Genomic DNA, 15,108 nt, shown 5'->3' on the forward strand with positions numbered 1-15,108 from the left:
TGACACCTCCGTCCACGTAGGTCGCGGCATGTACCATTTTCACCAAACGATCCTAATCTTTATACTCGTCTTAACCATGTTTCTCAGGTTCCTCCAGCTCCTGAAATAAAACATATAATCAGTAGTAATCGAAGCACCACGGTAAGCACTTATACCTCTTAATATCGGAAGAAGCATTCTGTGCAGTCCGTTTGGCGTTTCATCGTCCGGTTCTTCCGCGGACGCCGTGTCTTCCTAGCGTCGAAACTTCTCCGAGATATCGCCAATATGTTTCACATGATCATTGTCATCACGTTGTCTTAGAAAACGCACTAAAACCACGTAAATAGTGCACGGGAGATGCCCGATCTCTGCCACGGCAACCGAAGAGAAAAAACGACCTCGCACCGACGCGTCCAATGCGCTCTCTCTGCTCCCTCTCGCCTCTCGCGGCCAGCCGTTATAATTTGAATTGAAAGCCTCCCACCGCACCGGAGCCACCGGAGCGCCCTCATAATTATTGCATCTGCTTTGAGTCAGCCCGTGCAATTACCCCTTTGTTTTTAGTTCTTCTAATTATTTGGCGGACTGTGTCATCTTTTGATTGTGCCTTTTGGCATTTTGCTGGTACATTTTATGACATTTGCCTTTAGATGAGAATATAAGCACGAATTGAAGTTACAGCACATATTTTATCGAAGACGTAAACGGATAAAAAACAAGAAATATAGATCATACGTGTGCTAAAATACATCAAAATAATGACTAAAAAGCAACAAAAAAACCCACAAAAACAGAAGGGTATATGGCAAGAGTGGACTCTTCTTCCCCTGACGGATCTCAAAGGGGGAGGCTGCCCAGCTTGGAATCTCAAGTGGTTCAATTGACCATTGTGGGAACAAAATGGTACCTGTGAGGCTCCCACTGTAAGTTCTGGAACCATTTGGGGCCAGAGTGGTACCACTGATTTCACCAATGTGGAGCCAGCCACCCCACTTGCGAATCCAGCTGGGACCATCAAGATTCAACTGGAACCATTCCGGGACCATCCACATTCAAATGGAACCAGTCCAGATTCAAATGGAACCATTCTGGAACCAGTCCAGATTTTTGCCTGGGGATGTTTCTCATTTTCCTTGTAGTTATTGGTCCTGCACAGTTCCTAACATTCACTTAAAACACGACATACTCAAACGAGGTTTTCGCGTGTCACAGCCAACTAATTTTTAGCCTCTTCTTTTTCCTGAGTTCGTTTTATGGTGGTATGAATGCCCCACTTTAATGCACGATGTCTAATGCCGCATAGCAACCAATTTAACACTGATGTTAGACACGATTTCTTGCTTCCGTTTAGGCGTTCTGCTTTCTGCACAGAAGTTTTGTTGTTCATACAAATATTTTTGTCCTCTAGTTCACTATGTAAATTATGTACTTCTGACAGGAACAATATTTCTTTTAAATATGCCCTGGGAGACGTAATCTCCTGTGGTAATGTGTGCCACGTATCGCCAGAAGTACCACGAGAGTAACTGTAAACGTAATTAAAGTACACTTTGTTTCGGTAACCTGTTCTGTAACTGAGCTATTTTTTGCTCAAGTAACTGTAACCGTAACTCAATTACCTCTTCTCATCAGTAACCGATAGAGCTCTCGTGGAGGTGCAGTCAACACAGCACAGGGGCTGTTGTTGACGAGTTTGCATCAATATGGCGCTCACGAATTCGTTAAGAAGCGCATTGATTGATTGATTGAAAAAAGTGGATATGTTAGTCCCAGAACACAAGGGACTGGCCAGCAGTGATGACCAGTAGTTAACTACATGTAGTTAAACTACCTGATTGTAATTAAAAAGTAGCTATCAATTACTTGCAGAAATGTAGTGGCAACTACTAGATAAACTACTATTTCGAGTAGTTAACTACAGTAGTTAGGTTACTGCAGGCGCCAACTCCTTCCATTTTTTCCCGAAGTTTTACGGCACGATTGTGCCTTCGACTTTTACCTTGAGCTACTTGTTCGAAGAGAATTAACGGAGGTGCAGAGCAATTGTGCCGTGCATGTGTACTAAATCTTCACTTTTAATGCTTGTCTAGTGAAGCCTCATTTGCTGTGAAATAATTCTGCAACTTAGTTCATATATTTGTGCGTGACGCATTGATCTGCCACGAAGGAGCCTGAGTGTAAATCTCGTACATGGTCCGTCGTATGTTGTACGTACCCTTGTAGCGGAAGCTTTCACTCCATAGAAAATATTTCCGCAACAAGCTCTTTTGTCAGCGTATAATATACGAGAGACAGGCAGTGGATTTTACGACAGTATGTGAATTAAGTGACGTAGGCACAAAGCTATATTTTAAATATCATTACCACTGGTTGTGATTGATATTTAGGTGTCCAAGAACACTACAAGGGATTGGTGTTGATGGACAACGTTAAGTAGTTATATGTAGGTAAAATACATTGCAGTAGTTAAAGAACTAGTTTTAACTACTCCTCTGAAAAGTAGTTGAACTACTAGTTAAACAACTCAATCGCGAAGTAGTTAGTAGTTATTGTTAAACTACTGTAGAAGTAGTTAGCGGCCATCACTGCTGGCCAGTTCACGACACGAAGGGAAGAAGCGCATTCCTGATGCATTCCGCTTGGATTCAGCGTTCTAGGCCGGCGCAGCAGCGATTCTGATGTCAAAGCAGACCAACAGGCTTGTTACTCAGAAGGTAACGAGGTTCTAGTTAAAGTTATCCTGCAAAAATAATAGATCAGTTACAGTGATGGTTGGGCCTCTGAAGTGTTATTAAACTATAGTGGGCATGTCGTGCAGTGTAACTTGGCCCTGTCACGGCTATGCCGGGCCACGCGTTACCGACGACCATAGGTGGGCATTTTCCTGCGGCCTCACTCATCCTCACCTCACGAAGCGCGGACTTCATCAGCCTCACTCACCCTCACCAAATTTTCCTCACCAGTAACTTAACCTAAGTCGCCCTCACCCTCACATTCCATTTCAAATTTTTCCCTCACGAACCTCACTTCAGGGCATCGGGATCCCGAAAGGCCTCACCATCCTCGTCCTCACATGCCTTCACCTCATGAGGCTATTCACGACCCTCATAGCCTCACGTATCTTCACCTCATGAGGGTCCTCATCCTCACTTGTCCTCACCTCATGAGGGCTCTCATGGCCTCACGAGTCCTCAACCTCACGTGTCCTCACCTCATGAGGGCCCTCATGTCCTCACCGCGCCTCACGTAATTTCGCCTAATGAGGACCCACATGGCCTCACGTGTCCTCATCCTCACGTGCCCTCACCTCATGAGGGCCCTCGTGGCCTCACGTACCTTCACCTCATGAGGCCCCACATGGCCTCATGTGTCTTCAAGTCACTACGGGACACGTGAGCCTCAAAAGAACTTTCCGTCATGTTCACATGTCACGTCGGCGTCGTCACGTCACAGGGTTTCGTACTGTGCTTGGAGAAATGTGCTGACAGTTGTTACTGTCACAGTGAGGTTTAACGTTAGTGTTTGGCATCAGTAAAGTGGAGCCCGAAATACTTCAGTGCAGATGTACCGTTACGAAAATGATCGGGTGGTAGTGGGGAATAGTGCTTGAAGAGATCCTGTACTCGATTCTCAGAACCGTATGACGCTGCTGCCAGAATCGGAGGATACGCTCACAGCTGAAGTGTTTGGGCACAGTGATGGTACTTAATCGCACCTGCAATCAGGTCGTGCCTTTTTGTTGTTGTTTTTTCTTCTCCTTCTTTTACATTTCAAAGGCGCGCTACAGTCACGGTGATTCCAGTTTTCCTGGCTTCGTTTTGAGGAGACAAAGAAAGATTTTGAAAATTCTTACAACTCCATGATGAAAAACACGAGACTGGGGAAAGACGAAAAACAGACGACGCACACAAACTCTCAATTTCAACGTCAGTTTTTCGTCTCTTCCCCAGTCTCGGGTTTTTCATCATTTTGATTGTTATTTGTTTGTTCTGCTTTGTTAGTTCCTTCCTTAGTACTTCCTTCATTATTGCTGTCGCACAGACTTTGGGGAGCCCGGTAAAGGCTGCTTTATATTGAGCTTTATGCTGTTAAAAACAAGAGACGTCAAAATAAAAAGAAAGCCTCGTTAATTCCCAGCGGCGGTAACATTTGTTTAAAAAGAAAATACAAAAATACCGCACATGACACCTTTGGCACGACACAGAACGCGTGTGTCAAGTTGCAATCATTCGAAGTTAGCGGGGGAAAGCAGCTGTACGCGCTTTCGAAAACGCAGTACAGGGCCTCTCCAAACGACACTGCTATTCCAGTAAACAGGCAGAAAAACGAACCCACAAGAGGTAGTGTGGCGCTCAAAACACGACTTAACGTCAACGAAATCGTGTTCCCTATTCTCGGGGTTGTACCTTATGCAATAACATAACGTGACCGCCTAAGAGAGTCACGACTTATCTGTAAGGTCCCTCATGAAAAAGTCGCATGCCCCCACCCGCGAGATTCTTCATTGTAGCCTTCATACAGGGTGGTCCACCAACCATGATAGAAATTCATAGTAAAAAACGTAGGCCACGGAAAGACATGCGGTCAAGGGATTTTTTTCTGCCATTAACTTTTGTCACATATTTGTAATATTTTTATTTCATTTCAATTGACGGAAAGTTAATTTTCCGTAATTGAACTCCAAAATTTGCCATGGCAATCTAACGTATTCTTTGCAGAAATGGGTTCCCCGTCGTCATTTTACTCAGTATAGCACATAACCGCACTCGTAATGAAACGACAATTGCCGAAATAAATTCGCCGGAAATCGTGAAAATGAGAGCATTTGGCACCGCCTCTTCTTTGACGGCTCTAAGTTTGAGCGCAAAGCTGCGAAGAAAGGAGGTTATATTGACACGCGACACGAGGGGGAAGGGTTACAAACCCAACCCACAGAAGAGTTCCGCTGCCAGGTGTCAGCTTTGCCCACGTCAGTTTCAGGGTCGCGCTCTTTTTCCTTTATTCGTGTTTTGCTGAGTGTGTTTGTTTGCTTTTGGGTGCGTACGCGGCAGTTTTCACTATGACCGCTGATAGCGGTCTCGCAGTTTTTCTGCACCACCTCATTGTCATGAACCTGTGTATGTGTGTGTGAGAGAGAGAGTTGTGTGCACGAACGCCTGTAAGCTTTCTTCTTTTTTTCAATTCGTTTGTTTCAACATGCTACGGATTTCTTCACATTCAACACACTTCCTGTGTACTTTAATCAGGTTATCATAAGTGTAAAAGCGTTCGAAGCGTTCGCCATCTGCTGCAATGCACAGGTGGGATCTCCGAATTGTATCTTCCACGGCCCTTTTTATTTCGGATCTGGAAAGCGACGAGCAGAAAGCAGTGATTTTCCCCTGCTGGTCAGCCGGCGATCGTGGTTCGCTTTTGTATACTTCGTCTTTGATGCGACCCCAGAGGTAAAAGTCCATCGGCGTTAAGTCAGGAGACCTGGCGAGCCATGACACTGGACCAAATCGGCCAGCCCACTTCTCCCGGAACATGTGACGGAGCAGCTGTACCGCACGCCGCGCGCTGTGAGGTGGAGCCCCATCGTGCTAAAACCACGCGCGGGTCTGTTCAGAAACAGGCAGGTCATCAATAAAACTGAACAAGGCATCTAAAATTTCGCTACAGTAACGGTTGGCATTTAGGGGTCCCGTGAAAAAGACTGGCCCAATGACGGCTCCGTTATAAATCCCGGCCCATACATTCAATCCCCACTCGTACTGATGCTTGCAGTCCCGTAGCCAGTGTGGGTTTGTTTGGCTCCAATAATGCGCGTTGTGGCAATTCACTTGAGCGCTATGGCAGAAGTGGGCCTCATCAGCCAAAATGACCCTGTTCACAAAGTTTCTGCTTTCCTGGGTCCGACATCGGATCCAGTTACAGAAATCCAGCCGTTTCTGGTTGTCGCCCGGCTGGAAATGTTGATGAAGGCTCACGTGGTACATGTGGAGTTTGTGCTTGTGTAGTATCCTCAGCACAGTTGACTTTGATGTCTGTACTCACTTTGCCAGGGTGCGCAGACTTTACGTGGAAATCATCTCCTACTTCTTCCAGGGCCTGGTTTGTTTCGTGTCGACTCACTGGCAGAGATTGGGTGTGACCGGCTCTGGGTGCCGGAATGGAAACTTCCTGTTGTGGACAGTCTCACAAATGCACGCCTTATGGTACAAGAGCTCACCACCCTAGTTCCTGGAAGCATTTCACTATATTTGAGGACTGCTCTGTCATAGTCCATACCTGCAGCCCCGAGAGCAATGATCATCCTTGTTTTTTCTTGGTTGGAGTACACGGTGCTTGCCATCGCTGCCGTTTACTTGTTCACTGCATTCACTGAGACCGGAGTGCGAAACGGTCCAAAAATGTATTTCCTTCCCTACCCGTCAACACGTCGGGTGACCTCATTTTTGATAAGATAGCTCTGATTCCCGCACTCACCGGGGGTGTTTGTTCCGTGGGTAAAGCTTGTAACCCTTTCCCCCTCGTGTGGCGTGTCCATGTAACCTCCTTTCTTCGCAGCTTTGGGCTCAAACTTAGAGCCGTCAAAAAAGAGGCGGAGCCAAGTGCTCATCTCCACGAATTTTCGATGAATTTATTTCGGCAATTGTCATTGCATTACGAGTGGTATTATGTGCTATACTGAGAAAAATGACCACGGGGAACCCATTTCCGCAAAGAAAACGTCAGGTTGCCTTGGAAAATTTCGGAGTTCAATTCAAGAAATTAACTTTCCGTCACTTAAAATGAAATAAAAATGCTACCAATATGTGCCAAAAGTTATTGGCAGAAAAAAAATTCCTTGACCGCATGTCTCTCCAGGTCCAACGTCTTTTACTATGAATTTCTCTCATGGTTGGTGGACCACCCTGTATATGGAGGAATGCAACCTAAGAACGGAACATGGCGATCCTCGAAGATCTTCGAATTTCCATTGGCCCTTCGCGCAGAGTGATGTCATCTGCCGCACGCCTTCTCCAAGCGAGGGATACAGTGGCTTCCCCTTCATCCGTCAGGCTCTTCACGAATGGACCCATGACCTCATCCGTGAGGTTCCTCACGAAAGGCCTCACGGCGTCAACCGTGAGGTTCCTCACAAAGGGCCTCACGGCCTCATCGGTGAGGCTCCTCACAAAACGCCTCACGGCCTCATCGGTGAGGCTCCTCACAAAGGGCCTCACGGCCTCATCTGTAAGACTCCTCAGGGAATACGTTGCACCCTCACGTATTGATGGCCTCACGACGACTGGCCTCATGAGGGCCCTCACGGTGGGCCTCATGAGGGACAATGCCTCACGACTGTCCTCATGAGGAACTTTCAGCGTGGTCTGGCCTCACTCACCCTCACCTCATCGTCGTGAGGTGAGGGTGAGGCGTCCTCATGAGGGTCCTCATGAGTGAGGCCGCCCAGCTATGCCGACGACGTCACCGCGTATGGCATAGCACGACCGTCGTTGGCCGACACCTTTGTATGAGTATTGCCAATGCCACCTAAACAGAGAAAGCCTGCTTACTCGACGGCATGACGTAACAATTAAGAGTCAGCCAATGAGGACCGTCTTTTCAATGGCCGTATCCAATCACGAACGTGCTTCCAGTGGTCGTCGCCATGAAGACGAAACACCGTCGTCTGCGAGATGTGGTTGAACGTCCCCGCGTACTAAATCGGAAAACTTTGAAATAAAGCGCAAAACGGTCCCAACCTTTCTCAAAACTGATTTTCTGGAAAGCCTCTTGCACTTTTTGTCTAAATATTTAGGTCTGCAGGGAGACTAAGTTGGTTCAATGTAGAGATAACTTGATGCGTCGAGATAAGTAGTCCGAACGCGCTTATTGGACAGCGCTGCGTACGATGCTGCCCGCTGTCTAGTAGACGCGCTGAGATTATTTTTCACGACGCATCAAGTTATCTCTACACTGAACGAACTTAGCCTCCCAGGTTCCAGGGCACGTTTGCACGAAACAAACTTAGCGTAATACTTAACGAGTTCCCCACTTAGTGTACTGCCGGAGCCGTAAGTGGCTTGCACGAAACTTTTACAACACTAAAGTGGTGGCGCTAGCTCCGCGCAATTTAGGACGCTGGCCACGGGTCCTAGGAGCACCCTAAACTACCGGCATAGCCTCCTATATACTTCAATGCCTGCCCAGTAGAAGCGGAACCCATGCGAACCGGCCGTCCACTGCAGTGGCGCCACATACACGGGGTATGATGATCATATCGCTCTGTTTTCTGGCGCGTGATGTTTCGGTTTCGCGTGTGACTGCAGCGTCGTCTGGCTGCCAGCTTGTTCTGTCTGTCTGGTGTCAACCAATACCCTCATCTGCTTGCAAGCCTGTCACTATAGATATGAATTGGGAAATTTCTATGCTCTTCGTTTATTTTGAGGTATCAAGTGCCACGCGCAAACAAGCGCAGCGATATGATTATCACAACCCCAGGCATGTGGCGCCGCCGCCGCATAGTGCGCTGAACGGCCGTTCCGACTCAACTGGGCAGGCATTGAAGTATATAGGAGGCTATGCTACCGCACTAAAGCTTAGGACTAACATGTCAGCCGCTATGAACCGTTTATTGGGGATTCGTCGTCGGCACCAACTGTATCTCGCAATACAGTACGCATTTTTCTCGCAATACTAACAACATCTCATTTTTTTTAATGCTGTGGGTGCCGTACGTTCTGAGCTTTTCGTTAGCAACATCTCTCAAAATGATGGCCGCGCGAGATGCCTCTCACAGACACTGCCGGCGGAGATAATCTCTCCATCATCAAGCAATTCGAGGCGTACTTTAGTCCACAGGCTTTATTTTATTTAACGAATGTACGCAACAAGTGACCTAATGCGTTCTTGCAGCTACAATGATATTACAATACCTTATTTTGGTTCTACAAATTGTTTACGTGCGACGGCAGAAGCAGACGACTTCCCACAATCCAAACATGCAGTGACGCACGACTTCCTGGGATGAACTCCGGAAGTTCTCTTTCTACCAATGAGAGCCTTCGAAAACTGCTACTGCTCGTAGGCACGATCCACTTTAGAACACTTAACTTAAGGCGTTCGTCAAAGTGTTCGTGCAAGCCACTTAACTGCAACCCTAAACTTGCAGCACTAACGCGTTAGTGCAACACTTGCTAAGTGTTACACTTAGGAAGGTTTCGTGCAAGCGGGCCCAGGTGAGCTGCAATCATTTGCGGGTTCTTGAATTCCCAGAACGGTGAATCGCTCTAGCAGACGAATTCTGACTCTTAATCGAAGGAGGGAGATGAGGCAATAAGCTGGCCTTCCGCAGTGTTTGTAATGTGCAAGCACAGGAAGGCACAGGGGGACGCGAGAGTGAGAACGAAGATAGATGAGGAGTCCGGGGGCAATATCAACTGCGCGTAGTTAAAAAATTGTGCACTTGATTTGGAAAAACTCTTAGGAACAAGTTCCTCGACATGAAGAACCATCTTCAGGAAAAGTTTCACAGTATGTTAGTGAAATTTCATGGTCCCCTTAACATGGCTTTTGTCGACTGTAACTTTGGCATGCATGACGTTAAACACGATGTGGTTCCTGCTCCATTGCGAAAAAATTGACCAGGAGTGCTCTTTCTATAGACCACTTTCTGTTTACAAACATGTGGCGTCCCGAGAAGACCGGTTCGAGGTTATATTTTGCTCTGGTTGGCAAGAAGCGGGAAAAACGCGTCTGCTGATAGGCCGAAAAGGCTGATAAGGTTGATAGGTGCCCACCAGCATGCTTTGCGCGGCGGCGAAACGTAATCGATGACGTAGGAGTGCAAGTGGTCTATATGTGACGCACTTAACTGTGTCGCAGATAACTTTGGACGCATTTTCTAGTAGCATCCAGTTTGTGACCTTCAGGTTGAGAGAGAACGTACAAGCCCCCCCCCCCCCCCCCACTAACACTACGCGTCCGTTTATTGGACGCGGTGTTCCTTGGGGCCGCAAAATTTGACGAAAGTACAATACCGTGTTGAAGACCATGTTGCTGTCGCTTTTGTAAGTGATGTGGAACTCCATGACCATCATAGGATCGAAGTTGTGGTCAATTGTGTGATAGATGAAGTTACTGCCGAAGTTCTTCAACGCTAAGTCTTTTATGAAGTCTCCATCGCAGTATGCCTGTCAAAATGGATATTGTTACTTAAGAGAGCGAGAAGGTGTTTATAATAATAATAATAATTCAATGTAATTTATTGCAAACTAAGCATACAGAACAAAACTGGGCCGCCTATGCCTCGAAGGCTTGTGGAGTTGGGACTGTGAGACAAATGGCGAACAGTACCACTCCAAACATTAAAATACCGAGATGAATTACACTGCAGTGATATTACCAAGAAACGGAAGAAATCAAACCATAGGCTATGCAAGATAAGATGGACGGCTATTTAATCATGATGAATGAGAGGTGAAGTTTTTCTTCCCTCTATCGTGCAGAAGAGGAGGGTAACGGTAATGCAGACATGTACAAGATACTCAAAAATGTATTTAAGATAAGATAATAAATACTAACGTTAGAATGTAATTAAGATAGAGTACAAATACATGAAAGTTAAAGTAATTAAGATAGAGTACAAAATACTCCAAAAAGTATTTGAAATACAATTAAGATACTATTTATCCTTGAACGCAAAAAGTCACCGGTCACTGGTCAATGCGGCAAGTCACCGCTATGTCACATGAATCACCGAAACCCAGCGCACTACGCTAGCAGCCGCTGTGTAATAGGAGTCATCTAAACACAAGTCCCAAAAAGATGACAAAGAGATACCACATAACTCCACTAAGTATATGTGACCCAGAACACAGCAAACTTCTAGCAGGTCCCTGCTCGGCGAGGTCAGAATTCGGCGTCATCGCGTCAGGGCACACATAATAGAACCCTCACTGGCCAAGGATTAGTACACACTGGGCAAGACCGCTAAATGGAGACTTCCAAGAAGGGCAAATATTCGGATCAAGTCCGAGGGACTCAGGAAATTTCTAGAATTTCCACTGAACAAGCAAGATAATGGAAAGATGAGACACAGAAAGTTTGAGAAGGAGATCCAAAATATGTAATTAGAGTATTGAGTAGAAAATACCATAAAATGCATTTTAAATAAAGTACAAATACACAAAACAAAAAGTATTGAGTAGAGTACCAAAATACCGTAAATTGTATTTAAAATACAGTATTTTAAATACAATACTCCAAATACGTACAAGTCTGCGGTAATGGTAATGCAAACGCAAGCCACGATCTCTCATTACTGGAAACAGAAACCAAAATTTTCGTCCAGTATTGAATTCGGGAAATGGCTATTACTGTTTTGCGATGACGTTTCAGCTACTTTTCATTTTGTTTTTGTATTTTGATGACTCCATTTCCTGCAATGCTCTAAATACTACACGACAGCATGGAAAGCCCAATATTGGATCTCAAGGGTGCATCCCTCGCTTACCTACCCGTCCCAGTCCTCATAACTCCATGGCATCAACACATATACATAACATGGACTCCACGCACTCTACTCTACCATAGTACGAGAACGACAGCCTATCTAGCTTATTTCTTGACATTCTTTATTTTTTTTTGTTCGTTTCACCGTGGCTATGGCAGTGTTGTTTACTACTGAGACTGTCCGACTATGAATGCGTCACTACAAGAAGGTTACGCCCCCCCCCCTCTTTGGCTGCTGGACACAGAGTGAGTGAAGACAGAAGAATGACTAAAGACGTGTTCCGACATTTCTTTAAAAAAATTTGCAAGATGTGCCGTCCCAACGACGTAAAATTACATGTTGTGTGTATGCATGACACCAAAGCAGCACTTGGGCAAAACAGGGTGCTGACAGAGCCGGACGTCCTGTCCTCCTGCAGCTGTCTAACAGCCATTTCGTTACCAGAAACAGTAACGGAAACGCAACGGAAACGAAAGTGAAAAGCTGGTATAAGAAACGGACAACGGAAGCGAAAATATAGTAGTAACGAAAATGGAAATGATAACGAAAATACGTCCGTTATCCCTCCCTTGTTGTTGTACACCTGTCAGAACGAATAATAATAATTAATAATAATTATTAATTCAATTAGTATTATATTAATTATTATTATTTAATTTAGTTGACGATAAAAATAATATCATTAATGTGTATTTCTCACTTGACTTTCGTAAGCGGGAGTGGGGACAGATAGTCAGGATTTGGGGACTGACGCACCTAACTCCCTGCAGCCCCATACATGCATGCGTTGACAATAATAACATCTAAAAAGTAAAACTAGTCATACCAAACAACCAAACCTACAACAACAACAAACAAAAAGAAAACGCACGAAAAAATAAAAACGCAAAGCAGAAGTAACATAAGAACGACTCCCAGAGTTATGTGGACACATCAGGTCGCAAAAAGCAAAGGAACAGAAGATCAGCGTTATATCTGCACAATATATCGCACTGTACAAAAACTAATATAAATACATACGTAATATAGAAAAAAACAATAACGATGGAGCACAAAAATCTACATTATATCTGTACATTCGACGACTACTGAAGACTAAGGAAATGATTTAACAATTCAGTTTTTCAAAAACAACAAAGTTCGGTTGTGCTATTGAACAATCCGACTAGGTTATATTGCAATGATTGACAACCATCAGATCAGACGTTGCACATTGTGGGATTTTATAGGGAAACCGATGCCGATATTTGGAGAGTTACGGAATATAGAGCACTCACAAAACAACACTGTCGCTTTCGAATTTTAATAAATACAAGCTGTTAGCGCGGGATTCGAGCTCATCCGTTCAGTTCCTTTCTGAACTCCGTTGAGTAAGAATCGATGGCCAAGCCTTTTTAGTTGTCGCCTTCCCATCTCGTAACATTTTCATGACAAACCTCGAGAAGCCTCAAGTCAGATCGCACCAAAGACGTTCGTGGACCATGAACCGCCCACGGCAAGCTCGCGGCCTCGTACGCGCAGCGGTCACTCGGCTCATGGCCGAGCTACAAGCCACCCAACCTTCCGATGAATATGCAGTCGCCGCGATCGAAAGCTCAGTGAAAAACGTCGAACTTAAAGCCCAGCAACTACGAGAATTCGACACAACCATCCAGTAAGCCATCTATGATGACGCATTCGAAGAGGAGTATCTGGGAGCCACCAAATATCAGGATGACATCTTCATTACGCTTACGACGGCTCGGCGGTCTGTCGCACAGAGGTCAGTTTCTGCTCCAGTGCCACCCGTCTCGCCAATTGCACGCGGTAGTTCCCGTCCCGCCCTGTCACAATCTATCGGAAGCGTAGCACTACCCAAGCTGCACGTGCCAACATCAGTAGGGAAGATTGCAGATTTGCAAGGGTTCTGGACCATTTCTGCACTACTATCCACGAGTGGCCTAGCCTACCAAAGGTCGAGAAGTTCAGATATCTGCTCAGTTGCCTAGCCGGCCCTGCGAAGCGATCGATCGAAGGCATCGGCATCACCGAAGCGAATATACGACACTGCCATCGCAACTCTCAACAACAACAAATTTATCTTGAGACGGAGAGTGGGGAGGTTCATCGCGAGAGGCGATCCTCTACCCCATTGCTGGTGGGGATGTGGAGAATAAAATAATGAGCCCCTTCACAATAACGATCGAAGTCCGGTGGTGTCCAGAAATGTCAAAAGAGCTTTGAGCGCAGATCGTTGCTGGGCTGGATTAGGCCAGGGACCAAGCAATTTGGATAGGGAGAAAGGGCGAGAGTCCAGCTGACTAAGAGACTCGGAGGGTGCGGTTCGGGAAGGTTGGTAGTGGGGGCAATGAAGAAGAATGTGCTCCAGGTCCTTAAGAGCACCACAGTGGCAGCAGGTGGGAGAGTCAACTTGTCTCTAGCGGTAACGCCACTGAGCTGTAAAGGCCACGTCGAGTCGCAGTCGGTGGATTGATGCAGCATCTTGACGAGAGGTGTTTCGTGGCACGTGGAAAGCAAGCGTTGGATCTACTCTGCTCAACATAGATGGGGGGAGAATGTCAGTTGTCCATTGGCGGGAAGCCAGGGGTGTCACGAGGCGTCGCAGAATGGAAAGGCGGTCTCCCCTCAGCAGAACAATACTGGTCCGTTTCCGATACCAGAGTGCTGCTTCTGCGGCGCTGTCAGCCTGATCGTTCCCCACGACAACACAATGGGCTGGAAACCACTGGAGAACTAGCCTGTCGCCTGCTGCGTAGACAGTGTGGTAAGCCATTAACACATCTGTGACTAGGGGTGCGGATGGGCCTCGTATGCCGGAATTTTCAATAGCTTGAAGTGCAGATTTGGAGTCTGTGATGACTGCCCATTCCCGCGGGGTAAAATCAGCGATGTGTTGTAGAGAGAAAAGGATGGCATAGAGTTCCGCAGCTGTGGAGGAGGTTGAATGTGAAAGGCGCCGTCCTCGCACCACGCCTTCGGATGGTATGACGAATGCTGAGGCGGACTTGTTGTTTCGGGATGCGCCATCTGTATATGCTGCCGTAAACGTAGAAAACTTCTCGTGTACCAGAGCATGAAAATGGGCTCGGAGGACTTGAGGGGGACCTGATCTCTTCTTTCCAGAAGGTTTGGAAGTCTTACGAAAGTTGGCGGTACAGGCAGAGACCAGGGGGCTTCCGGCGGTATAATGTCCTTAGCTATGAAGCCAGTGAGAGTCGGGCGTGTCCCCTGCGCTACTCGATAGAAGTCGCTTGCAGGGCGGTATCGAATTTTCCTGAGGAGCGGGTGACGGGCAATGTGAGCACGCAAACGTAGGAAGTGCCGAGCCGTTTCACGTTAGAACCTCAACCGGGAGTTCACCAGCTTCAGCCAGTACTTGCCGTGTTTCAGACATTCTTGGAACTCTGAGGCAGCGCCGAAGGCTTCGAGCAAACAGGGACCGAAGGGTATTTAATGATGTTGTTTATATCCTGTGCAGAATAGGAAGGCTGTAAAGCACAGTCGCCCTCACCAACGCCGCGTGAACTGCGAGCAGGGAACGCTGATCACAGCCCCATCCTGAGAAAGAAAGATGTTGAATTGCGGGGAGCCATCGCTGCACTTTAGTTTCAATGTGTTTAATGTGGCGAGCCCAGCGCAAGTCC

General features: G+C 46.5%; 2 protein-coding genes across 3 annotated transcripts in view; both read right to left on the reverse strand.

The window, feature by feature from the left end:
• Positions 1–15,108, reverse strand: part of LOC135391325 (uncharacterized) — a 686,593-nt gene that overhangs the window by 445,498 nt on the left and 225,987 nt on the right. The window lies entirely within an intron of this gene.
• The window catches only part of LOC135391326 (uncharacterized), a 156,660-nt gene that overhangs the window by 54,020 nt on the left and 87,532 nt on the right, over positions 1–15,108 (reverse strand). Inside the window, exon 4 of the mRNA XM_064621565.1 lies at positions 9,990–10,142. Coding sequence (XP_064477635.1) covers positions 9,990–10,142 — 153 coding nt within the window. The remainder of the gene's footprint in view (positions 1–9,989; positions 10,143–15,108) is intronic.

This window comes from Ornithodoros turicata, chromosome 4 (genome assembly GCF_037126465.1).
Source record: "Ornithodoros turicata isolate Travis chromosome 4, ASM3712646v1, whole genome shotgun sequence".
Classification (NCBI taxonomy): domain Eukaryota; kingdom Metazoa; phylum Arthropoda; class Arachnida; order Ixodida; family Argasidae; genus Ornithodoros; species Ornithodoros turicata.